Source organism: Pyrgilauda ruficollis, unplaced genomic scaffold (assembly GCF_017590135.1).
Source record: "Pyrgilauda ruficollis isolate IOZ18807 unplaced genomic scaffold, ASM1759013v1 scaffold2, whole genome shotgun sequence".
Lineage (NCBI taxonomy): Eukaryota > Metazoa > Chordata > Aves > Passeriformes > Passeridae > Pyrgilauda > Pyrgilauda ruficollis.
This window is the reverse complement of record NW_024519206.1, coordinates 19,554,470-19,582,278: the sequence shown is the minus strand read 5'-3', so window position 1 is coordinate 19,582,278 and position 27,809 is coordinate 19,554,470. Positions and strand designations below refer to the sequence as shown.

General features: G+C 40.1%; 1 protein-coding gene across 2 annotated transcripts in view; it reads right to left on the bottom strand.

The window, feature by feature from the left end:
• Positions 1–27,809, bottom strand: part of TGFBR2 (transforming growth factor beta receptor 2) — a 59,401-nt gene that overhangs the window by 28,407 nt on the left and 3,185 nt on the right. For both annotated transcript variants that reach the window (XM_041466570.1, XM_041466569.1), the window contains 2 exons: positions 3,627–3,798; positions 1,776–1,966 (listed from right to left, as the gene is read on the bottom strand). In XM_041466570.1, coding sequence (XP_041322504.1) covers positions 1,776–1,966; positions 3,627–3,798 — 363 coding nt within the window. The remainder of the gene's footprint in view (positions 1–1,775; positions 1,967–3,626; positions 3,799–27,809) is intronic.

The window sequence follows — 27,809 nt, the reverse complement described above, 5'->3', positions numbered from 1 at the left end:
TAATTTTTATCTGTAGTTATTCACTTAATACATATGAATGCAGCACGTGGTTTCATGAGTCACCTGAAGTACTCACAGCACGTGACCTAGAAGGAAAGGCTCCACTAGGAAGAGTGAAAGGAATTTGGGTAAAAAGAACGGGTTTAAACTTCTACTCCTCCTTGTAGGTTGATCTGGAAGTGTGAGTGAGCTGCAGAGTTCATAGGAATGAAGGCACTTGGTGCTGAATTTCTAGAATGGTTTTCATAATCATACACACCAAAGACACACATTTATCAGTAACTGCATTCAGCTACATAGCTCCAGGAAGAACAGCTATAACATGGCTAACTCATAACAATTTAGCCAAAATCCACAAGGGTGTGGTTCATGTTGTACAAAAACACTACACAGCTGACACAGATTAAGATCTCTTCTCTGGGGACACATTCTCATCAATAAAACCAAACAATCTGTTAGAATTAGGTCTTGGGTCTACCACTTGTGCTCATATCAACACCCGTATATACTCCAAATCCTTTAAAGATCACCCAAGTAAGGGTTGGTCACACAACCATGGATCAGCAGTCAGGTTGTCTGGTTTCAAATCAAGCTTGACGAGGGGATGGGGAAGACAGGGATGAGGGGTGGTACCAGAAACGGATAGCCTGGGCCAAGGGAAGCAAAGACATGCTAGCTTGCTCTTGGCTAATTTGGTGTGGTTTTGTGACCTAAACCAGTTGGCCTTCTTGGAGGCTAGGAAGTGAGAGCCACAATCGCTCACATAGTCGTTCACTTCAGTGCAGTCACACACCATGTTTCCCAGGAGTGGAAAGAGCATCCCAACTCTTCCTTATCTGAGGTAACAAGGACTTAATTATATCCTTTTCTGAGGAACTTATGGGTGATGGGGATGTGTGCCACACCCCTTTAGAAGTGTGAATACACAAATTTCTCAACAGAAGACCTCAGTGTTTCCTGTGAGAAACCTGACTTTGTCTCAGTAAAATAATCACAGCAGGTAGGACAAAATAAAGCAGAAGGGGTGCGTGCACCCACACACATCTGCGTGTGCATCAGGAGGTCCACCAGCACTGCACACACCTGCACTGCCCTCACTGCGTCTGCAGCAGCTCCCATCAGAGCTCATGAAGTAGAATGGGGATGGGTTATGCACTTGTGGTTTGGTCTGCACTCACATTTCCCTGGTTTAACTGAACTCATGTACACTTCCTTGTGCCATAGAGGTGTGAGGGAACATATTACCCAAAGAAGGAGCCCAGCTTCTTCACACCAACCACAGGAGAGGTGCAGATGGACAGTTACACCAGAGAAGCTGACTTAAAATTCACACTCTATCAGGTTACAAGTAACATCTCTATGTCCAGATAAAACATTACAGCAATACAGCCTTTTAGAAGAGGTAGGACCTCAAAGACGGCATTTGCCTTTAGTTTAGATTTTATAATGTAATTAGCATGTGCTGCATTTTGGTGTGCCAATAGAACAACTGTAAACATCTTTCTTTCATCTTCCATCGGGTTTTGAGTGCAATATCTTGAGCTGAATATCAGACTTAGTTCAAAATGAGGACAGACTGGCAGGAAGAAGTGTTCTGAGGGTACTCAGAACACAGAAAAGAAAGGTTGAGATTTTGCAAGATTCAAGAAAGACTAAAATAGCACCTGCCAGTTCTCCCCCACAAAATGCAATTCCAAAGGACATTGGTATAACGCAGTTAATATCCACACAGTTAATACTACTTGCAAGGAATGTAGGTAAATTGTTAAACCTACCTGAGGTAAAAATGAGCATATCATTGCATTCTTCACCTGTGCAGGAACACATGAACATCAATCCCCCATCATCCTTCTTTTCCCTCATCAAACACTGCTCTGAATTATAGTCATCCAAAAAGTGACCATACAGTGTTTCCTGGGGATCATGGCATATTGTTTCTAATGTCACATTTTCATCATTCTGTCTCCTAAAAATGAAAAAGAAAAAATTTAAATCAAAAAAGGAATATTTTATAAAGGGAGCAGACAGGACCATGCCTGGCCAAAATTTGCCTCTTCTGAGAATATAAATGGCATTTAAAGAGCATTGTATGTTTTTCTCTGTCTTTCCTGAATGGGGCAAATCTGGCACTGTCTGGGGTCCTCACATTTGTACAATGACACAGCTATTCCTGTATCATATTGCTGCTAAGCTCACAAGAGTACCTCTGAAAAATCTCACTTAGAATTATTCAAGCTAATGCTCGATGAACTCCTGTGAACTTCAGAACATACTTTTGGTTTTTGTGGTCACTGAGCAGACAGTAAAAATCTGTGGGAAATTATGATAAAAACTGAATTATTTCCTCAAAATCAGAGACTTTCTAGTCAGTTGGTCTTTTCATTTTGTTTTTGAAGCCTACAATCAGCACAGTTTGTGCACTGAAGGAGTTATATACAAAAACCCCCCTCAATCAACCAAAAACACCCCAGCAAAATACCAACCATAAAAACGGATGCAAGTTAGAGTTGCCTCACAGCTAGGGAAATATTTACAGCTGATAATCTGGACCATATTCCTGTGTTTTGTCCTGGTCCACAGATTTAATTTCACTGACAAAAGACTTGTAGGCAAAAAGCACTTTACAGTTCTCAACTTACTTGCCTTTTAGATAAAGGTTATGAAAAATCCAACATGTATCTTAAATTGTACAACAGCTTCTTTTTATGGCAATTATAGACACCGATGACTTACTAAAGAATCACAGAAGAAATATGGAAAAGCACACTGGACTGATCCTGAACTGAAATGCCTACTTCCAATTATGCTGAACATCTCAAGCCAATGGACACAACTAATCCCTCACTACATGAATTAGTTATGTCCCTCTGTAAGTTGTTCCAATTATTTTACTAAATCAGCAGCAACACTGCAAACACTCAGTTGTGTTTCTTTAGTCCAGTTATTAGCTCATTAAGAGTGTTTCTGGCTTTCTTTAGTAGGACTGGATTCCCATTTATGAAAGGCAAGGGAAGCCCCAGTTTTTAGACTGGAACACAAGCTTAAAGCCAATAAATCCTAAAAAAGTGTTACAGCTCATTTTCATAAATTTTGATTTCTTTGAATCTAGACAGAGGCTATATAAAAAGCATCATGCCTACATCAAAGTCCCTACCTACACAGAAATTTTTTTCCCATTAAGAGGAAGTATTTCTACCTATACATGGCAATAAGCCTCTTGTGATAATTCTACATAATCTAGTTCCCTTGAAACCTGAGAGAGAATTGTCTTTGTTCAGCAACTGTCACTACAATCCTCTCTTGAGCCTCAAATGTGTTTCCACTCTTGAGTTCTGTGGGTGGATAGAGCTTAATGGCTTGCACAAAACCATACTTCTTTTCCAGTAACAGCGTAAGCTGGAACAGAACAGTTTTAGAAAAAAACAAGTCCCCAGAACATTTCATATCAGAATTGTTAACTTCAAGCAGCTCTTGGTATGCTGTGCAGAGATATGAGTTGGAAGTGGGAGAGCAAAGCCTGGTGAGGGAGCAGGGACATTGTGAATATCAGAGCAATCGAGGAAAGTACTAAGCAGTGATGAATGAGGGTGTGCTCCTGTCCCCACCTGTATGAAGAAATAACTTACCATATAGCAACACAGACTTCACTACTCTTCTCACAGATAGAAGTGATGTTGCAGTTACTCTTGCACCGATGTTGATTTGAGCAGGTTGTTACTTTAATATCACAAAATTTGCATAGGTTTGACATTTTCAGTCCACTTTCCTTATTTCTTTCTACAGGTGATGTAAATTCAGCTTAAGAGAAAAAAAAAAAAAACGAAACTCAGTAATGGTAGATGATAAGATTGCATTATTGCTTATTATGAAGATAAGGTTTTCATCAGCAGCAAACATTTCCCCTTACCTTAAATTACAAAATCTTTGATCTTTCACAGCTACCAATTTTCTTTACAACAAGGCAAGTGCCACGATGTCAAGACCAGGTTAATCAAAGTGAATTTGAAAAGCAAAATGAACTTCTACTGACTTCAGAGGGAGCAAAAGTTGCTTCGTAATTTGCAGAATTATGCATTTTCCAAACCCAGTTTGCACTGAAATAGCTCCTCTGCACTCAGCCATTCGCATTACTTACAGGCAGTGTATGTGTCCCCCATGTGTAACACTGCATCATGGTCTGTGTGCCACAGTAACTGCGGGTTCCACACTGAGAATGCACATTAGCTGTGTGACATCATTATAACATGGATCAGCATGAATTTTGCAATTTTGTCTTTACTAACCTGAGGCACAACCTAGGCATCATCCCTAATGTGATTACTGTTCACACATAAAAATCACAGAGCTGGAACAGACTTTGAGCTTAAGGTAGATGGTCTGCCAGAGGATGTGGGTGAAACTCAAGCTAGAAATGCAATAGGGCATCTGTGCAGCTCATGTGATCTACTGCAGGAGTCTAACTGGCCTAATTGCAGGGGACTTGAACTCAAACTAACTTGCAATGACAGCCTGTCTTGTAGATGCCTACTTTGACCCAACAGCTACTTTTCTGCACCCAGAAATTGAATAATTACATGCTTACTGGTTCTGAGTCCCAGTACTTACCATCTGCTTCAGTGTGGCAGCAGTAAGGAAAGAGATATTTTTTGTGCCAGTGTTTGAACTTCAGGAAACATACTTTTAGCTCAAAAACTATTTTGAAAAGACAGTGTAACTACAAGGAACAGAAAATGCTGACACAAAATTCTTTCTAAAGCTAAAATGAACATGCAACTATCTGAAGTGGAGCAGACAATCAACAACGGTTTCAGTCTGACTCATTTTGCAATATAATTGGAAAAGTAGGGTGAACCACTTTGAGGAGATACTGGGCTTACATGCAGCACAGCCCTTTTCTTGTAGCCACCTGCATGTTAAAACTGTGTTCATATTGCTTTCTGGAGCCAAATGTTGCTAGTCAACCTGTAATAGGCAACCAGGGATTTATAATTTCCCCCTCTCTACTCAATTAGCTGAGAAATCAATTTTTTCCTTCTAGAACTTCACTTTTTACTACCATTAGACTATTTTACTACAGGAAATAAATATACATGATTTTTCCAGGAGGAAATAAAAGAGCCTCTTGCTAACATTTTCAATTGAGTTCTGAACCATTGTGAGAGACTGAGAGAAAGGTCTTCTCTCTTCATCCAAACCACACATCTTTCTCATCACTAGCATGCTCTGGTAGTGACCTAAGGTTTCTGATCTAACAGCCACTATAGCCAGTGGCAAAACTTCCAGTGTTTTAACGGTATAGAAGAAGATGCTACACAGAGAGGTGGTTAGTATGAGCTCACTGGGTGAGGCAGTGTGCTCCTCCCTGCTTTTGGCTTAAGCAAGAGCTAGCAGGGGTGGTTGTGCAGGCTGCACCTGGCTTAAAGCTGGACTCTGGGAAGACAGATAACAACACAATAGCTGAGGGCCATAAAACTTACTCAGCAGCTGAGGTCTAGTTGAGCATGCGCCAACCAAAATACAGCTGGCATGCAAATCCCACTATAAGTCAATCATCTTACTCCATAAATAGGGAACAGCCCAGAGTCTGCTGAGCTCTCCTGCACAGCTGTGGGCAGCATGCCAGGATCTCCCCTTGAACAGGGATGCCTCTTGAGGTTGCGAGAATCCTTATTGCACTAAATACTCAGTAAGTGAAAGGGGAATAAGCATGCTGAAACTTTGAAATCTTAGCTAAGTGAGATAAAGGAACTGCTTGTGCACATATAATACTTTAGACTTAAGTTCCTAGCCTGCAGCTAGGTCTGGATCCAGCCACACCTGGAAACTGCCTGAGAATGCAAGGGGGTCCCTTCTGAACCTCATGACTCAACATGAGGGTGTCTCTGACAGTTTTGTCCCACCTTGTCCTCTATGCAGTAAATAACCAAGTGTATGTTGCCATCAAAGCTTATTATAGCACTGTCACGTTTACTATCAAATTTTGTCAAAATAAACATTGCTACTTTTCCAAGGCAAGTGTGTCACCCCATTTGCAACACTGGGAGCTCTTACATGGGTGGAGAACACTGGCAGTATATTATGGGCTGGCAGAATTTTAAGCCCCAGGTAAACATTTCTTGTTCTTAATTATATGTGTTGCAACAACTCCCAGTAGCCATGTAGAGGAACAAAGCCTCATTGAAGCAGGTGTGGTAAGAACTCAGAAGGTCCTTGATATTGTATTCTATGAAATACATGTCAACAATCCTCACTATAGCAAATGGTACATCTCTTCTTACTTACCACATGCTGAAGAGAAACTAATAGCTGTCACAACTTATCTAGGTTGCAGTAATGATTGAAACAACCTGATAGTGAGGGACTGTCCCTCAACCCAGAAAAAAAAAAAAAAAAAAACCAACCAAAACCAATTCACGGTCCTAAAAGCCTGGAACAAAAATAGAGACAAATATTGAGAGAGAGGTGAAGTGACCTCTTCCAAGAATGGATATCCAAACCAAACTACTTGTTTAAAAATTAGAAAAAAAAAAAAGAAGAAAAAAAAAGGAAAAAAAAAAAAGAAAAAAAAGCCATCTGGAAAGCAGCAATCCCCTGGTAAGGTCACAAACCCTAGGTTTCTATTGTAGGCATTAGTTTCATCACTAGCAACAGTAGCAAAATGTTGGCCAGTTAGGACCAGGTAATTTCTGATTAAATTTAATTACTATCAAAAGATAATGGGGTTTTCGGACTTCCAGAACTGACTACACTTTTATTTTCTCCCCAAAATTCTTCTAACAGAGACTAACAGATCAGTGACTCTTTATTCATGCCTCTGGCAGTTCAAAAAACTGACTAAACTGCCCAGGTGGACAAATTTTATTCCATGCTTCAACATTTGTTTTAAAGTGAGACTGCAGTTTACTTTCCCTAAGACATCATAATGCTCTAGCAGATCTTGGTCTATTGTTTGTTATTACTCCTTGGCCTTGTCCACTGTGATAACCCATCTAGTTCCAAACTAAAGCCACGTTTGACTTTTTCTATCTGATGCTGAAACCACACCCTGCAGATGGCCTGAGAGGAAATCTGGAGTTAGATAGGAACTTTGATTACAGACTGCTACTAGACTCTGAGAACTCAGAAATCCTGAAAAGATGGGTCTTCTTCCAAGTCACATGAACTCACACCTACCTTTAATCAACAAAGGCCTGCCTGGAGAATGACAAATTGGTAGGATTCTTCCCTAGGAAAGTGTATTCACTCATTCCCTGAGGGACCCATAAGCAAGGAGCAGTTCAGGACCAGCAGACTGCTCTTCTTCTTGTAGTCACTTAAGTGTTCACTTCTAAAAATATTTAACTATCGTGCTGCACACTTCATACTACATGAGCCATCTCCTCAAGATTTTCTCCTCTTAAGAAAACCAAAGTCACTTGAACACTGTGGACAGAAGCAATCTTTGATTTTGCATGAAAAAAGCGGATTTAATGAAAAAGTTAACAGAGAAATCACAGATCTGCACAGGTGAATGAAGCCATCCTAAAGTGTGTGCTTGTCTCCTAAAATTCAAATTTGCCACACACTGTCTAATGTTAGTTTTCTTATTTTGACTTCTACAGGAAGCCTAATTCTAGCTTTCCTTGCTTCTTTGTCCATGGAGAGGGATCCAAATAAAAGACTGTGCTTTCTTGGCTATGAAACTTTCAGCCAACCAGTTCAGCAGAGATCAGCCACTGTGGTTAAAATGTATGGAACATGCAAGCCAACATGTGGGCTGGACATTATGGAAGAAACACTAGAGCAGTCACATTAGAAATGTCCACTCCATGGATTCTGGTGGAGCAAGGCTTGCAGAATATCACTTCTCTTCTGTGGTTCACATCTTTATTTATGATCTCTTAGGACATCATAAACAGGACACCTCACCCAAAGTCTATTGACTTTGCTTGAAGTAGTTTGCTTTGCATCTGTTGTCTGTAGATATGTAACTTCTATTGAGGCCTAATGTTGTAGCTTACTTTTCTCTTATCTTTAATATCATTACAGAATTCTCACAAGCTAACAACATTAAACAAAGCCCAAAATAACATGCTGGTTTTTTGGAAATATCTACACTGGAAAACTTTTTATGTCTTAGGATGCATTTCAGAAACAGCAACCAATTTCTCTTATTCCTATCTTGTAAAATCCTGCCATAGCACTTCTGTTCTCTCATCCAGTGTCTCTGGCACATATATACTTATAAAACAGCAGGCAGATCCTACCCCCTACCTCCCCCCCCTGAGAGAGACATTGGGGTGGGAACTCAACTACTCAGCTGCTGTGAGATAATTCCACCTGACAGGAGAGATTTGAAGACTTCACTCCACTACATCATGGAAATCTGCCAGGAGGACAATGTCTTTATCAGAGAGCCTTGAAACAGATTGTCCTTGCTCCCCCAAAGAGCTCCATGACATCATATATCTGTGTTTGGAAAGCACAGTAGCAGCTATGAAGAGCATCCAAACTGTATTGCCTTCTCATCCAACAGAAAGACATCAAGTTTTGCCAGGAACTGTACTAAACACAGCACGACTTCTGTTTTGACTACTATCCCCAGCACATGATCTACAGCCCTAGAGGAACTTTGACAGTTATGGAGACACTGCCAGCTTAATTAAATTTGCCTTACACATATTGATGAATTAATTGCAGGAGTGAGAGAGTCAAGGAAAAATGCATGACCTGAGTTTTGCTTTCAAGACCTGGATGTATATCCTGATGGCTACTCTTAAGTATACTGATTATGTCCAGTGTGGTAATACAAGGAAGTGAAGATGGAAACATAATCAATCCTAAAGATAAAAAAAAAAAAAATCATGAGTTACAAAATCACAAGACTAGTCAGACAGATCATCGAAATAAAGGAAGGGAAAAAACCCAACCAAAAAAACCCCTCCAAAACAAAAAAAAACAACAAACCCCAAGCAACCAAAAAACCAACTGCTGGGTTCTCCGTTACTTGCCATTGCTGGCTGTACTCTTAAGAGTGCTTTTTGAGAGATGTTTTGAAACTTTGGCCATGAGTAGGAGGGTTGGAATTACCATCTAACTAGAAAAAAAGACATAATAAAATGAAAATAAATCACTGCGATCCAGGAGGTGGATCTTCAAGAAAAATATCTGTATTTCTATTACTCATCATAAAATCACAGGAGCTGGCAACACTGCAGATCAGCTAGTAACTCCCATCATAACAGGGAGAGTTTCACAGGGTTATTCGGGGTAACCCTATGAAATATGTATTTTCAGTTTTTCAGTTGCAGCTGCCATTTCTAAGCTTAATGCCAGCTGAGCTGAAATGGAGTGTCACTCTGCTACATACTCTTATTTTCACCATGAGAGTATGAGCTCACAATGTTCACACTATCCTGGACACTGCTTTGAGTGCAGTCCTTTATCTCAACCATGAGCTACCCCAACAGGATTACCATAGGTACAGGACTTTTATGATTTTCTGACTGTTTCTATTAAGATTAACAGCAATGATTATCAAGAGTGCTGAGACAGCCTCTGTAAAGCCAAACATGTGCTATCTTTTACGTACAACTAAAATATGTCAGAGGAAAACAGGTTCCATGAATGTTTAACCACCCCTGTGGCAGGACTCCAGGAAACCACATTCCTATGGATTGTTCTGCAGAATCTCTCAGCCTCGATCTTTATCATACACAGTCACAGATCACTGACTACCACAGAGCACAACAGCTGCCTTAGTCAGTACTTCAAATTGTGCCTTTAACTGTACTGATTGCACTTTTGCAAATTTCAGGGGCTCAGCAATGGATAAAATCTAAAATAACTTCCTGTTTGAAGCTAATACTTTGTGAACTACTTGGAGGAGATGCATCTCATGGCTTCCCCCTGTCATGTAAAGGCTTCTGCCCATCGTGTGAAAAAAATGCAAGTCACATCCATCACACCAAAGAACAATTTGGTGGGGCCCACAGGCTTTTCTGAGGTTTGTGTGACTGGCTCTTCAGCCATGACTGAGAAGTCTGCTAGGAAAGAAGAAAGCAGACTAGGTAAGCCATGTTGACCAGCTAGACCTAGGCAAGAGTAGTTTGGCCATCCCCAGCAGAAGAAAGGCCAAGGCAGAAGAAAGGAAAGCCAGAAAACTACTGATGAACGGCAATGAATTTGGGAAACCACCATTTCTCATCTACCAGCAGGCAAAGTATAGGGGAAGGTACATGCAGAGGGAGAAGACAAAAGGAAAAGGAGAGGAGTTGGAAAACTTCATTTAACTCGCCTCTGCAGTAGAAGTGCCTGGCTTTTAACAGGCAAAACTTTGCTGTAGGGATTGCTGCAGGCATTGACACAGACACAGAATCAAATCTGGCAGGAGCTGGGGGAAGGGACACAACCAGAGAAAATAAGAGAGAGAACAGCACACTGGAGATCCTAAAGATGAAGATAATTTTTGTATTTAAAGCATTAAAATACCACTATTTTTATCCACTATTTCCAAAATGAGTGATCATTAGCAGTTTTAATCATGGGTTTGGCTCTTTTCTCTGGTACAGGGCATGGCAGTGCCTCAAACATGCCTAAGAACAGAGCTCGCTGTCATGATTGACTGACAGCAGTGCAGGTGAGAGGAGACTCCAGCTCAGCACTTAAAATAGAAGTGTGAAAGCATTCTGAAAACATTATTGTGATGCCTCAGATAATGAGGTAGATTTTCACCTGCGGATCTTTAACTTGCAGCACATTTTCTGGCCACTATTTAGCACTCCATGGCTGGCAGAACAAAAGAATACTGTTTCCAAGCAAAAAGGCTGAAAAAAATCTAAATGATGGCTTCCCATAGGGCACTTAAATGGACATTTCATCTTCTCCTGACTTTAACCCAAAGCCTCCCTAACAAAGTTGGTAAACAGCACACAGCAATGGAAAACCATATGTGATATAACAGCAGGTTCAATTTATGCAATAAATTTATTCAGTTTATTGTGACTACAGGGTCTAGGTTTTTTTTCTGCATAATGCATTGAGTTTGGAATTTAGTGGAAGTTGTCTTCAGTGGTTAACCCCTCCTGGGACTTCAAATATACAATGGACATGGAACACAACAATGTTCATCTGCTTCTCAAGATTAGCAAAAACAGCTTTCCTGCTTTTTTGGAATAAGCATGATTCATGGTTCAGAACTGACATTTGCATAACTAACTCTGACCTGTGCACTAAGAAGCATATTCTGCATCTAAACCTCCTTTTGTATTCTCCTCTGCTCAGTGAAAGCTGTCATTACTTCACTTGAAACAGAGCTGAAAGAGTATAAACACTTCAGCTTTGTACAAATATTATTTTTCCAACTTATATGGTCTGAAAATAGACAGCAGTCATTCAAGCATAATACAGTTATTTCTGTGATATTTTTTCATGACAGATGAGTCTCTGTGGAAGACCCCCTAACATTTAGAACATATATACTTAGGAACAATTCTGACTCAGAAAAACACAAACATGCCTCTACGCTCTGCTACAGAACCTTGCCCATGCAAGGTTTCACAAACCTATGCAATTGTACCTTCTGTGTAGCTTAAATGGAATTTCTGAACCCATTGCATCTCTTCCTTCAGCCAGTTAAGAAAGCTTGTTTATAGTAACCTGCTTCTCTCCACTCCTGTTCCCTCAGTAGTCACACCACTGCCTGCCTGTTCCAAGTATGATAGAGTTCTTAATTCTTCATAATAGCAATGGGGAAGGTGAATCATTTGTCCTGATGGAGGCACATATTGCCTCCAAAAGCTTAATTTATATTTCTTCCCCTTATGTCTCTTATGACAAAAGTAATGAGGAACATCCATCTTAAAGAGCCATTTACCCTGTTTTCAAGGTTCTATTTATTAAACTCCCAGTTTCCAAGAGGGAAATTCAGAAGCCCACCCAGTACAGGTGGAACAGAATTTATTTGCTAAAAATGTTATGGCTAAGCTATTTCTATTAGCCATGAAGTATTCCACAGAGACACACGCTGGCACTTCAGTTTATCTGCAAGGCTACTGAGTGTGCTCAATGTCACATGTGAACTGAAAATCCCATGAGATCATAAAAGAAATTGATCATATTCTTAAGGTAACAGTGCTGCTTATTGGGAGGCATCACTTTCTTACTTACAAGCAGTTCTAAATGCCTGCCTTGGGATATCTGCTTAATGCAAAGGCAATCTTTTCTGCCTTTTTAGCTGCATCCTCACTGGACAGGCTATAGGAAAGCAGAGAAGTTTTGAAAGTCTACGTCTCAGGTCAAGGAACTGCACCTTCTGCTAAACTTCCAGGCAGTAGAATACATTAGGATCCATGGTACAGGGAAAAAGGCAAATTTCAAAAGTGTTAGGAGCTTCCGGTTGTATAAGGCCTCATCCTGCCTAACTTTCTGAATAGCTACAAGTAACTAAGTGCTGGCCTGGCACCATCACATGAGTTTATTGCATTTAATTAAAGAGGGGGAGGTTTTAAAGTTTTCATCAAATCCTGTTAAAGCTGGATCCTGTTAAGTTTCCTCAGTACAGGTTGTATTAGGAACAAGTCTAGTCAGACTCAAATTTGAGACTTACCACATGTAAAGTTGTTGTGGTTTATTCAATTACTTTAAAATCAGCTATAAGCTCAAGAGGTCTGAATTCCGTGTATGCAAAAAGCTTTTGTGTTACTTGATTATCTATCTGCAGCATTTTCAGCAGTAATAAGGAAGTCTGGATAGATAGCAGAAAATAATCTCTTCCAAATGCAAAATGGAAATTATTTGAAGACTGTTCTCTACACTGGCAGCATACAGAAACTCAGGTGGCAAAAAGCCAAATCTTTCTGCTGAAACTACAGTTAATTCTCTCTAGTTAACCCTTGCTACAGCTAAACTACTGCCAAATGTGTATCCTCTACTGTATGCAAAAGAGCACACTAAGATAACTAAAACATAGAGGAAACTGTGAAAATAATAACCAGAAACTGCCGTGGCTTGCCAAGAGTTAATACAGGCGGGTAGATGTTTATTAATACTGTTTGTTCACTCAGAAGACTGGCAGGAACTTCCAAACCCTCTCTAGTCTCAGAGACCTGCCTCCAGGAAACATTATGAGAATAGGTTGCTTTGGGGGAAGACTTTTGCTTGCTTTTTAAAGTAGCGAAAATGAAGCGCAGACATAAAGACTGTGACAAATCACACAAAACAGGAAATTCAAAGTTACGTCTGACTCCCACAGCTTCCCTTTGATACAGCCAGGTTGCTTGGTGAATCAGAAAAAGTATCATGCCTGTATTTGCCATTTTATACTTTTAATTCTCATTTTTATTAGCTTTACTAGCATGCCCTAAAAACTACTGACACACACTTTCCTGACAGGTTTAGAAGTCAGAAAGCCATACCCATCTTCCCTTTTGAAAGGCTCCTGCCACATGCAGCTTTACAGAGCCCTCATCAGATCCCTCCTTTGGGGATGCCACTGCAAAGGCCGGCTCACACAAACGACTGACATCTGGATTTTAATGTTCCTTTCCGATGCAAAGAAACAATATATTTTGAGAAAAACAATTGTCTGCCTCATGGAAAAATCCTCAGACCATTTTCAGAAAAATTACAAATTTGTATCTAAAGCATTTTGAACACAACGGAGCTTCCCTTTTCCCCTTTTCTCTCTAGTGAGGTCATAGAGGAATATCTGCACAAAGAATTTTGCAAAAAACATCAGTCATACTCCCCTGCTTGTTATGTGTTCACACCCCCCACTGCACTTTCTCCTGCCTCCCAGAGGAATCAGGCCGCACCTTACCACACCTCTCTCCTCCTCCAAAGGCCAGCCTGACCCAGAAGAGTTCTCCAGTCTAGACATCTATCTGACAACACAAACACAATGAAGAATGTGGTATGAGGAGTGGCAACCCACAGCTGGGGTAAGGCAAAACTGCATATTTCAGCTGCAGCAGCAAGGGCAGAGAAAAGTATCTCTGGATCCATGGCTGGAGCTACTTCTGGGGAAAGGTCAGGCTGTCAACACACCAGGGACATGGGGGACCTGCCTTCTGCTGCTGTCTCCAACCCACAGTCTGCTTTCAAATGTTACATACCCTGAGACAGGAGATGTCACAGCCCTTCCAGGAGAGGAAACAGGGGCTCTGCAGTTAGTCTTTTCTGCCAGGCATTGTCACTGCCAGGGCAGATGGGATTTGCTTAGGACTCATCAGCATGGCTTATGATGCTTTGGGGAGCATTCCAAGGACTGATGTTTCTTCCAAGACATATCTGCAGAAGCACCTCAGGCCTCTTACTTGCTTAAATCCACTGTAAAAGTGGATTCAAGGTTATTTTGATTTTGAAGTATAGGAAAAGGACTTTTGGTGTCTCAAGTTAACATTTTACAGGAGACATTTGAGAAGACAGGTACTACTCTCTGTGACTGTTTCTTCAGCAGTACAGAGACCTATCAGATGCCTCCTCTTCACAGGATGCTGGAACAGTCAGAACAGTCTTGTTTTTAGAATGCAATTTTTTCAAGAGGAAGGATATTAAAGGGAAAGAGAGTATGTGAAGCACATATATCCTCTGTCTGACATGAAACATTTGTTTTTGCTGCAATTCTGTAATGTGAACACAAAATAAAATTCAACCAGCCACCCCAATTCTGCTTTGTTCCAGGGGAAAAGTGTGATGAATATTTACCTGAAACTGCCACTAGTCTGGGAAAACACTCTGTAAACCCAGACAAAAGTTTTACCTTTTGTTCTGAAACTTCTGCTGAACTGCAACTTGCATCTCTGATTTCAAATATCGTGCTTCTGACTACAAGTCCTTTCTCTAAACTGGAATCAAAATCCTGTGGACCAATGAACAAAACTTTAGTCAAACAAAGCCAAACCCAAATAATGGATTTGGGATTTAAATTTTAAAAAAGTAAATCAAAAACAATCCTAAAATATAACACAGTAATTGGAATGGGCTGCATCTGTTCAAATACCAGTTTAAGCATCACATTTACAAGTAGGAAATACTGCAGAATTATGAAGCACAAGGGGCAGAAATAGCATGCCTAATACATTAAAAGATTTTATGTCCAATGGCATGGTTTGGAGCACATAAATTGGAGGCCTGCCATTCAGTGTTCTAATCTCACCTAGGCAGAGATATTTGAACAGAAGTTTCTTGCTCTTTCCATGCACAGCTCCATAGTGAGCCTCTGCACTGGCCCTCCACAAGTGCACCTTTTGTGCCAGCTGCCCTGAGTTAGGGGTGCTTTGTGCCTCCAACCAGAACCCACGTTCTTCAGGCATGACCTCAGCAACCTGTACAGCCAGGATGGGAGCTGACAGAGCAAACTGGCTTCGGCCACAGCTCCTGAGGCCACCTTAAACAAGGACGAGGTGTGCACGGCAAGAGTCTCTATCTGTACAACAGAAAGCTCTATGTGTGTGCACCGGTTGCTGCTGAACCAAACCAGAATTTCTGTGGTATTTTGTAACACTCCAGTAAGTGTGGGGAGAAGCTGCACGCACACAAAGGCTCACAGCGGCCCAATCAAAATAAGCATTTAAATGGATTAACCAGACAACTGTTCTTTCAAACTTGCAATCGTTACACAGCTACATAAATCAGAGGGATTTATAAATATTTGTTTTTCCAGATAAAAGGAGGATATTAGTGGGATTTTTTAAGTGAATTCACTGCCACTATCTGTCCCTCCCAGCCATTTATGAACAAACAACAAAACAAAACAAAAACAAGGATGTTATGCATACAAGAATTGTAGTAATAATTCTAAAATTGTTACTTGGAATTTTGGTTTAAGTTTAATATAAAAAGACAACATACTAATGTAAGCAGCATGAAAGACTTGATTTTATTTAGGTTTTTGAAGACCTCTGAACTTGAAGAATATTTGAGAGATCTGGAATTTAAGTTAGGGCACATTCCATGACTAGAGGATGCTATTATGGTACTGGTTTGCAATATAATCTACCAATTATGATAAGACAGAATTCTATGCAATTTCTTTCTCTAGACCTGAATATAACCCATCATTGCTAGTCTATTTGAAAAACTGTTTTCAAATAAGAAGACTCATTTAACAAGTCCACATCCTTAACACACACACAGAGGCTCCTCTGTCAGCCACTGATGGGCAAACATGCTTATGCGGAAGCTCTGTTCAAAGCTCCTTTTTACTGTGAGAAGCCATTTTCCTTCAGGAAAATGGTGTTTATGAACCATTCTGTCCCCACACAGCAAGTTTTGAATGACAGATTCAGGAAAACAGTATAAAAAAGAAATTACTCTCTTTCATAATCCATCAGCTCAGATAAAATAGTAAATCAGAGGAAAGTTAGACACAAATGTAATCCCCTAGGAGTAGAATCACTTTGAATAGATTTGAAGAAAAATACACATCCTTCTCAAATTCAGTAGCTTGGATGGTTATATTTGTCTCTGTCAAGTTACATGCAAAGAAGCAGAATAATAGAATTCAATACCCTGGGGACATGCTATCTTGATAGATGCATCTAACTGCCACAACTATTAATGGGAATTATATACTGAGTATTGAGAAAAGGGCATATGCATAAAACTACACACTTCCAGTGATATTCAACCTTAGGAAAACTTTCTTTTTCAGACTTCTGTTGCAAAGATCCTTCTGCTGTGGCACACTGTTAGTGAATTATCAGATTTCTTGGTAAAGAAGTATCTCTCTCAACAAAGCAGCATCTCCTTTGTCTGCCAAAGGTAAATTTGCTAACCTATCTCCCAGGTATTAGCTGTTTCTTTTTATGCATTTGCAAATTATTCCCCCAGTTACCTGAGACTGTGAATCACTAGCTGGCAATACCATCCCGCTGAAATAAGGGCACTTATGATCAGCTCCTTCATTTCTATTTGAGGTAGAAATTTTACTGGGCTTAAAGGTAAATAAAAGCCATGAGTGAAACCTGCCCATTCTGAAATAAATAGGTCTTTCACCTTTAAATACCTCTCTTGAAACTTCACTGAAAGGTCCTTACCTTTGCCATTATTTCTAAATCACATGCAAAGAGAATTCATTCACAATATCATACAACTGAGTATTTTAAGGACACTTGCATCAATATGAGTGCATGGTTCACCTACATTAAAAAAAATTAACTGTGGACACTGAAAGACCTACATGTAGGAATACAATACTTCTCATTCCATACAATAACACATTACTCACTGCTTGCAGCAGCCAGCCCCCAGCAGGGCTTGCATTACAATGAAAGGGGAGGACATTCCCACATTAGGTGCTGCTCAGCAGGAAGGGACTTGCCAATCTTAAGTGTTTAGTCTACCTGCCTGAAGATGTGTGAGGGACTGCAGGCTCTTACACGTCATTTATTATGAGGCAGAATATAACTGTAAATTTGAAAAGTACACATCAAGTTGGATTTCCAGGGTTTTCCCCTCCCAGTTGCTTTGCCTAATAGTTGTTACTCTAAATCCACTATTTCAGCCCTCCAGCTATCTCATCAGTAATTCCTAAGACAATAATTTTTCACCAGGACTCCAAGACAGCATATACACTTGCAAGCTTGTTTAAAAGAAACATTGCAAGGAAAAGACTAATTTACGTCTCTAACAAACAATTCCTTCTATTGAAGAGAAAGCTGGGAAGAGATAAGACAGAATCACAAGAGCAAGTGTGCCAAACAGCAGCTCAGAACCCACCATTACCTCTCAATTTTCATCTGAATACCTCAAACTTCATCCAATTACTTCAACCATTTTTCCCCCTAACAACTAAGAACTGTGAAAAGCAATATATAATGACACTTGATAAATTTTTAAATGGTGCAGTTCATTTCTGGCACAGTATTATGTTCCTCTGCTACTACATAATGTTGCTGCTACTGCAGGACAGAAGATGTTTATTGCCACATATATGACTTAAATTTAATAGGATAAGATCTTCACCAGATGCTGTGATTTCTGAGTGTTGCTATGTCAACTTATACTCATTGATGTTTAATATTTTAGAGTCATCAAATGTTTCTGGATATTGGTCATCATCATCCTTAATCTGGAGTGCACTTATTCAACTGTACAAATCAGTAGGAGTCTGCAGGATGTCTAAGGGCTTCTATGAAATGCCTTGATCTTTTTAATCAAATGCCAAGTGGATTAATAATTACATCATGAAAATACTATTTCAACAACTGTTAGTGAGGAAGCTGTGCATAACATGGTCATAGCAGCCGAGCCACTCAGCATCCCTTTAAACACCACGAGCCAGTTACATGCTTTGTTATGGTTTCTGGCAAAACTGCTCAGTGACACGGGCAGCTCATTCTCTAAACCCGTCACTTTGGCATTTCTCACAAATACTGCACTCATGTAGAACATAGTTTGTTTTTAAAAGTGTGCTCATAAGGCAAAACAATTCCAAGCTTTCCCAACACAGTAATAGCTTATAGACTATACCAGAGGAAGTGTTCCATAGCAATAGAGACATTTTTTTAATTCCTTGGATGTAAAATTTTATAACTTATGCATATTTGAAATATCCCTGTACAACATCAGTTATCAGAGCATTTTAACTGTTTTGTTACTTCTGGAGATGCTAGTCTTAATTCTGACAGGGATGTGAGTGATACCAGCCTGGTGGTGGAAACCTGCTGCATCAAAGGTTCAAAGGTTGCAAGAGCTCTATGACTCTACGGATGGTATTCCCAGTCTAGCCTTCTGAAAGTGAAGCCATTCCACCCAGCTAGTTTTGCAAAGTCCTAACTTACCTGGGTATGTGTTTAACAAGCCAAAGCCTGTCTTAATTTAGAGATTCACATTGGAAAGTCCATCACATGCCTTGGCTGTACTCTAATAATGAAAGTATCCTGTTTGCTAAAAATGCACACCTTTTGTCTGGGTTGGTTTCACTCACCTACAGCTTCCATTTTTCAGAACGGATGCTTTTTCACCTTTCACAATATCCTCCCCCATGGAGTCTAAAATATCAAGTTAGCACAGCTTAAAACCCTGTTTTCCACCAACTAACTGTGGCAAACTTCCTTGTGAGCTCTGCAGCATACAGCTAAGCATTCTGGCAGAGCAGATTTAGCTAGGTTGCACTACCTTAACTGTGCCTTAAGGCAAATTACCCCAGTTAATGGTGTTTATGTTATTTATGGTAACTTAACAAGGCATGGCAAAGTGCCTGCATATCTGACCAATCATATCTCATATCCAGCCAAAGAACAGCAGCTGTGGGCACTATTCCTAATTCTTTAGCTCTTCCTATGCCCAAAACCACAACAATCCATCAGGTTGAAAAAGCAGGAAATTATTAACATTAAATTCTCACCTGAAAACGTGAAAAAGACAGCATGGTTCCAAACAGTACCTCCTCCCTCCTTACCCACTGCAGGCTAAGGACAATAGAGTAGAAATTGATGCCCTGGCAAAAGCAAACTATATTTCATTTCCAAAAGTGCGGTGGAAACTTAAATCAAAATCCACCTTTTAAAGGGAAAAGTGATGATCGTATGGGCAGTCTAAGTATCCATGCTAAGCAACAGCTTGGAAAAGCAGGTGTCAGTGCTTTCTATTTCTAGGCATGTGGTTATGATAGTGGTAAATGTGCCTTGTCATTAGCTTTCAAGAGTAAGATACTTCAAATAATTAGTGGTTTGCTTCTAGCATTTGCTACCCACCTTCACCAATGGGAAGGCCAGTGAGTTTCTGCCTTCAAACCACCAGTAGGTACATGCCTGATAATCATACTATAAGCCACAGAAGAAAAAAGCCTGGTTTGGGAATGTGCAAATTGGCTGAACCATGAACTATATATATGTGGACAACCGAGAGAAAAGTTAAGCCTTCAGTTGTAAAACAGAAGAAAGTTACCAAAGCTTCCATGTGCCTCGCCAAGCTCCTGGCACACAGCCTCATAACCTGAGAAAAATAGGGGAGAAAAAAGTGCTAATATATTATTCAACTTGACAGAGTGTTTGAGACTGTTGAGAATTTCTGGATGCTCTAAAGGCTTTAATCCAGAATTTCTGTAGAGAAAGAACAGGGGTTATGACTCTCTTTGAACCTCAGTTTCCCAATCACAATAGACAAGTGTTGAAGTAATCTCTGCTCATTTCCCACAACTTCTGGAATTGTCTATAGAAACTGTAATTAACACATCATTGCATTACTTTTTGCCACATATTAAACAACACAAGCTGAAACTATGGAAATACTAATATAAATGATTGTACTGAAGTTTAATGGTGGCCTCAAAAATACAATGGATGAAATCATGGGAAGCTGGAAATCTGTGTTTGAATCTCTAAGGTCTAAGAGGCTTCTGGTCTTCTAGTTCACTGCTTTAACCATAGGCTTAGATGCAAAAGTTGTTGTAAGTCACCAACAAATCTTGTCTCCTTCTCCCATGTGAAACAAGGAGCCTCTAATCCCTTCCAGTCTGCATAGGATGAACTTTCATGTCTAATACAGGTACTTTGAAATTCTTTTAGGGTCAAGTGTGTATTTTTTTAAATAACAGGATATGGCTGATTCTTCATTCTGAACCCCAGTTCCTGAACATTGGTGATTTAGCTGGAATCACATTTTTATTTTTCTTCATAAACATTAAAATCAGGGGACACATATGTATAAGAATCCCTAGGCTGCTCCTGCACTAAAAAATATGCCAGTGTGGCCTCAGGAAAAAGTGAGAACAGCAAAGCCCCCAGCCAGAAACCTTAAGGCAAAAGTATAAAATGTGAGAAGTAAGGAGTGTGTGAGCAAGAAGCTGATGGAGAAAGAAAAACAACAAAAAAGGAAACACATTTTGGTTGTATTTGCTTTTCCAGAAGACTTTACCAATCCCTTCTTGCTGAATGTCTTCCCATATCTATTATCCAGAGAAAAGAGAGAGCAGATATGGCTTTAGTTACAACCAGACAGTGTGGTATTCCTGTTTACATGCAAACTTGGGTTACGATAGCTCTGAAATCCTCATGGCCTGGCACTGTACTTACCAGATGAGAATACTACAAATGCAATAAAAGGATCAGCTTCCCAGATTTTTGACTTAAGGCATTCCCTTGTGGTAAAGCTGGGTGAGGAAATGGAAGAATAGACTGAGGGGAAGAAGGGAAATTCAATAGCCCAGAAGCATGTATTGCTGACCTAGTTACTTTGTGAAGGCTTAAATAAAGAAGCTTACGAAGTCATGACTATTACATGGTCCCCTCTGATCTTTTCATGAGGATGAGAAATGGTTGTTTTCAGTTTAGAAAGGAAAAAAGTTTCTGTATGTAGAGTGTCTCTTTGTTGTGCTGTGAACTCCCTGGAGAGAATATCAGTCACCCTGCAGGGGCTGGAATAATGAATGAATCCATCAGGGAACAGGCTTTCTTCTCCTGTGACATGCTTTGGGGGACCACCCACACACATGTCAACCCTTTTTCTGCAAAGTGCTGCCTCTAAAGCCTTCCCCCGTTTCAGCCAGCAAGGATCCTTCATCCTAGAGCTTTCATTGATGGAGTTTAGATACTCTCAGGCTGAAGAGTGACATGACCATGGGTCTCCCACTTTCAGGGCAAAAGCTCTAACCACTGTTGGAAAAGGAGGCAAGGCAACCGTGAAAATTGGTAATAGGAGCTGTGGCGAGGTAGAAGGTACACAGCGGGGCAGCTGGCCTCCTGCCACAGCACGGTCACTGCAGAGTCACAGATCTCCTTCTATGCCAGAGACAAATGAGAAGGGTAATTGCTGCATGCTGGTGGGCAGAAACAGTCAAAGCGAATAAAAGATCAACCACCACCTGCAAATGACAGCTCTTCTCCATTGGTTCCTGACTGCAGATTATTCAAAATTTTTCAAAATCTCATGAAAGGTTTCTCATTAGTGAAACACACAAAGATTTACTCCTTACTTCCTGCACCCTTTCTGTAAGTTTCTCAAGAAGAATGGAACATTGAAATCACTACCCAGTTCACATTAAAGGAAAGCTTAAGATAGCTACAGAACTGAGAGCAGAGCACCCCAAGTGGAGCCTGAATTTGCACAGTGGATACTAACTGCATAAAGAAGGAATATTTTAAGAGACTAGACAGGTGGAGGAAAAAAGCTGGGAAAGGAAAAAGATGTAGTTACATCTATCCTATTTCCCCAAGCACGGACTTCAGTGGCCAGAAGTTATTCACATACACTGCTGGCTGCAGTACTTGAAGGTACACAGAGTCCTGATGTAACTATGACTTCACATTTGCTCCAGCCACAGAGCTCCCAAAGCATATGGAAGTTGGTCAGGACAGCCTGGTAATGCTAAAATCAGGAGGGCAGCCAAAATGGTAAGAAATTTAATCTTCCTTTGAGAACTAAGACCTGTTTTAAATTGTTGCCGAAGTGGCGCTATCCAAACCACTGATGTACTGCAACCTTATATAACAAGTTTTCAACAGTATCTAAAGCTGCTAATTAGACTCAGGGATCAGACCAGATCAGTATCTCAAGACACACAAGAATCCTGGATAGCTGCTTCTGCTTTCTTCCCTGAAAATAACCAGAAGAGATAACCCATTACTAATCATCTGTGGTCTGCTTCAAAGTTCGGCCCCTTGTATAGCAACATTAAAGATGTGCTTATATTAGTTAGTGAGATGAAATCTACAAAATTGCCACATTATCATCCAAAAGCCCCAGGCACCATCAAACCATGCCAACAGGTGATATATAGGCATGAGGAGCTTAATCCCATTCTGGGCTGCAGAATCCACAGCAGGATTAAAACTGGAGGGAGATGGTTCACCTGCATCTCACATCTAAAATATTTAGATCCAGGAGAATTACAGGTCAACACTTGATAAATCTAACTGAACCCCCTTTTCTTGCTAAGTCAATAAATTGAGTACCAGCTCACTTATGATACTTCTGGGTAAAATGTTAAACAAAATTAAAAATCACATCCACATTCTGAGAAGGCATTTGTTCTTTAGTCCTCATTTTGCATTCTCCACTTTTCTTCCTTATTAACTACACCAGCACTAGAAGCTTATCAGTGATGAAGGAGCTTAAGTTTTCATACATCTTAGGAAATGCACACAAGTATTTTCAAAGGAAAGGCCTGGTCTTGATGAGAAATCATCCTTCTCAGATATTTATCTTTTTTTGGGACTACCTATCCCACATCAATTCATCTGCATTCTCCCAAATTCCCCTATCATGACTCTTTCTGGGCAAAAATCCTTAATGATACCTTACAAGAAGTTTGGAAGTGTTCTCTTTCTGAAATCACGCATTCTTAATATTCTGAGGACTTCAAAAATCTGCAGTCAAATTACTCTTTAGCTCCAAGAAAGAGAACCAGATCACTCTGGCTCCTGTAAGACTGATACCACAAAAGCCCCCTCGAGGGAATTACAGCCTCATAACATACAGTTGCCTATTATTTATTCTGTGGCCAGATTCTGCCAGCTGGTATAAATCAGGGCAGGTTCCTGGGCTTCAAGAGAGGAAGCTGATTTATGCCAGCTGACAGTCTGGCTGCACGCGTTCCACTTGCACAATGCTAGTTTTTAAAGAGACCTGTTAAAGTGCCCCAGGCACGTAAGAACCACGCTCGGGTCTTTACTTGGAAAATGTTGCTCCAAGGAATAGAACTGCGAGACCTTCCTGCTGCTCTCTGGGTGTACTGCTGAAATTCACAGAAGAAAGTTTCTAAGCCCTGACTGAGCCACCATGACCTTGGGAACAAATATGCATTTTCTAATATCCCCTGCATAGAGCAGTTTTTTTAACTGAGCTTTAATGCTGCATTAAATGAAGCCCATGGGAATATCAATGCAATGTTTTGGAAGAACTGATCAGCTGCAGAGAGGGCAGAATTGATCTTTCAAAACTTGTGTTACTGGTAACTATAAACACACTACAAAGAATGTGGTGTGACTTGCAAATCACTGGCTAAATGTATGCCTTTGGCTGCTTGATAAAATCTTTCTTTTTTTACCTTAAAACCTCAGGTATCTACTTAAGAGAACAGGGAAACAGCTCATTTGAGGGTGTGGGCTGAAGTGCTTGGGTACAAACAGAAGATAGTAGGAACAAAAGACAGCTTTCTAGTACCTCTGATTTCAGATTGCCATTGGAAAGGCACAGTGTTAATCCCAGGTGTCACTGTAGGGATGCAACTGCTGGGTTGTCAACTGAGGCATGCTTCAAGTGTGAGGAAGCAGACTTCTCTATCTGCTCCTGAAATAGATTAATTTCAGTCCAATTTTTGCCAAAACACTGCTCTGGGTGAGCAAAGAATTGGAATCCTGAAATCAGACTAACAGGACTGTTAATAATCAAAATTGTGGTTCCTTTGCATGACACAAATTTCTGAATACAGCTTGTTATTACAATATGAAACAAAGACTAGAAGATACCATTCAGAGCACTGCCATCCCCACCCAACAAGGAGCAAACAAACACATGGCTACAGGTCAACCTCAAAAACACTGTCAGGGGAATGTTTTTCCTGCCCCACAAAGTGCTTCAACATTTCATACATTTTAATATTCACAACAGAGTGAAACCAAAATCATTTGAGGTGTTAGATATGGGGACATCTATATATGCATGCCCAGTGAGAGTGACAGCCCTCCAATATCCTGGGGAGAGTGGATAGGGGGAGCTCCAGTTTCAAACGTGCATTTTGTGAGTCAGGCCATGCACTTAATCCCACCTTTCTTCCATTGACCAGTGTTTAGTTATTGATTAATGATTACTTTTTAATCTTTCTGTATCAGAAATTGTACTGTGGACTAGGGAAGTCCTAGTACAAAAAAAATAAAAATAAAAGGAAATGTTTCCTGATGAAAGTTTAATGGAAACTGGTACATTTCCACAAATTGTCTCAGTTTTGACAAATCAGCATTTTCCCATGAAAAACACTGTCAAAAACTCTCAACCAGGTCTAATTCTAACCAGATTAACTCAGGGATGAATGCCAGCAGGAAGTTCTTGCTAAATACCAGTTGTTTGAGCAAGGGAAAACTACTTCTTCCTGAGACGATCTTCCCAGAGGTGAAAAGGCTTTAAAACCCATATGAAAAAAAGGACAGGTAGTTCCAGCTGTAACAACTACAATGGCATTCACAGCAAGAGAAAGAGCAAGGAAATGGCATATTTAAAAAAATATGCACGAACATGGACAAATCAGCAACTAGTACTTCCCCTGACACTGTTAATGTTATCATTTCTTAAAATCTAGAACAGCTGCTAAAGCTTTGCAGCAATGCAAACAAGCTGACATTAGCCTGTATGAACTGCTGGGCAGGGCACTTAAAACACGCTTCAATTTCAGTTCTGCTTAAATCTCTAGAAGCTAATGGACACATACAAATGATGAGCATGCTGTCACCAGGAAAAAATAGAGTTAAGCAATTCCTGGTGAGATTTGTTAGTTCTAACTACTCCTCTGGATGAGATTCCATCAGTCAATGGTTTGAAACAATTTGCTCTCTTTACATATTGTACCCTAAACATCTGTACACAACTAAAACTGTTCTTTCAGGCAGCAGAATATAAAATGCTGTACTCAACAAATGCCAGTGCTATGCCAGAGTGCAGGCATAATATGAAAAACAACTGTTGAAGACTTAGCTGGGTCACTGAGAACCCAATTCTGCAAATGTTTAGTGCCAACCCATTGCTTACAATGGCATTTGCCCTGTCCCAGTGTGTACGCCCACTCCTTGCTGTAAAGGCAATCTATCCCCTGCAGTAAGAAGCTTCTCTGCTGTTTCTTAATACACCTACCAGTGAAATTAAACTTCCAAAGGACTTGGGCTGTCAAAGCCAAGACATACTCTTTCTGATTTATTTTAGTCTATTTTAACCTTCCAGAATAAGAGTTCATAGAAAAGTGCAAGTATTTTTTCTTCACCTTTTATTTTATTTTTGGAACTATTTTATAAGGGTTTAAAAATCACTTCCCATTAGCCTATAGGAAAAAAAAAAACCCACAAAACAATAAGAAACCCCTCTTACACCAACAGAATGTAAAGCTAAAGAACAATTAAGTTACCCAAATCTCAGCACTCTCGGACTAGGATTCAGCCAACTTTTCTTTTTCATATCAGGACAGGCCCTCCACTACTTCATGCTGGGAGCCCCTTCTACTCTTCCACATCTTTACAGACTGATACCTCAGTCAATTTTACTGAGTTTGCAATGCTCTGGCAATACAGAATGTCTAATGTTCCTGGGATGTGCCTACCTGGGTATTCCCCTTGAGTCAAAAGGCTGCTGTACTGCAAAGGAAAGGATGCTATTGTCACCACCTGCCTCAGGGCACCCCTTCATTCCTCTGCTTGTCAGGTGCCAGAAGGGCTGTGGGAACCATGGGCAAATCAGGGCTATAGCAGCCCATGTCCCCACTGCTGATCCCGGGATCACAGAGGTGGCTGGAAGCCCTGCCTTGCACTGTGGGCTGGAGTGTAGCCATGCCAGCCAGGGTGGAGATTGCACGATCACTTTCTTCGGAATCTGTCAGTGCACAAGTGAGCATGTTTCATACCTAGCTGATACAAATGCACCCTGTTATGCAAGATCCAAGAGTAACAGATTGGGCGCAACCTGTTGGTTTTGCTCATTTTGGCAGTACTGGAAGTAAGGCACAGATCTTCTGAGGTCAGAGAAGTGGCAGTGAATGCTAGCAAAGTGCACACAGCACGTACATACATTATTGAGAAGAGTTCCTATGCCACAAATGCAAAAAAAAAAAAAAAACAAAAAAAAAAAAAAACAGAAAACAACAAAGTATCACTTTAAAAATATCTTGCAGAGGAAATATAAGCATCGGAAACTCCAACAACTGGTGCTACGGTGGTACTATACTCTTTTTTCTCCCCTCAAAAGAGCAAATGCTTTCTAAAAGCCTTTGAAAAAAACAAACTTGCAAAAACCCCCACAAACCAAACCACGAGGAATTTTCCTTCTTGTAACAGCCTGACACCATATTTCCTCCTATGTTCAGAGTTAACCTTGTCGCAATGACAACTTTTATTAGACACCATTATAGGATGCTGCGTCTTTCAAACTGCAACAATTCATCACAGAAAGGAGTATTTAATTTTGAAACAATGTTGTTTGACTAACATATAACAGTAATATAATAGTGTTTATAAAATGAGTGAAAAAATACTACAAATATTAAAAACTCTGAATTACTCCATTGCCCTTTTTTTAAAAATTACTTTTGAAACTGTTTCAGGAAACCCACTATAACTCTGTATAACTTTACTAATGCTAATGGAACTATAGTCATTTGCAGCAGCTTGAGATCTGGCTCATAATTTTTTAATAGAAACCATTGTGATATGGAATTCACCACACCTGAGTATTAGAGAAGCATGTTAATGCCAATGAACTAAAAATAGCAAGCAAACAAAAGTGTTTTTCAAAGTCTTAGGTATAAAAGTCCCACAATTCAAGGACATCCCATAAATAGAAGAAAATGCAATATCATCTCTGATATATCCCTACTTCCCACCGAAATAACCGGAAAAAATGCCAGTTTTAATGGGGAGCAGGAATGCATTTTAGACTCAATCTTGTTACAAACATGTTCCAACCCATTACAAGATGTTTGCGCTCCTACTTCCCTTTTGCAAACATTTGAAGCTCTAAATTTGATTTTCATACTATAAAATTAACTAACTCTGATATGGCTTTCAAAAAAATAGACAATAATGCAAATAGAGTTTGGCTGAATGGAGATATTACATTCCTGATGTTCAGAGATGAACAATTATTACGTGGATGATTCCAAGGAACAAATTTCTGGTTATGATAACCCA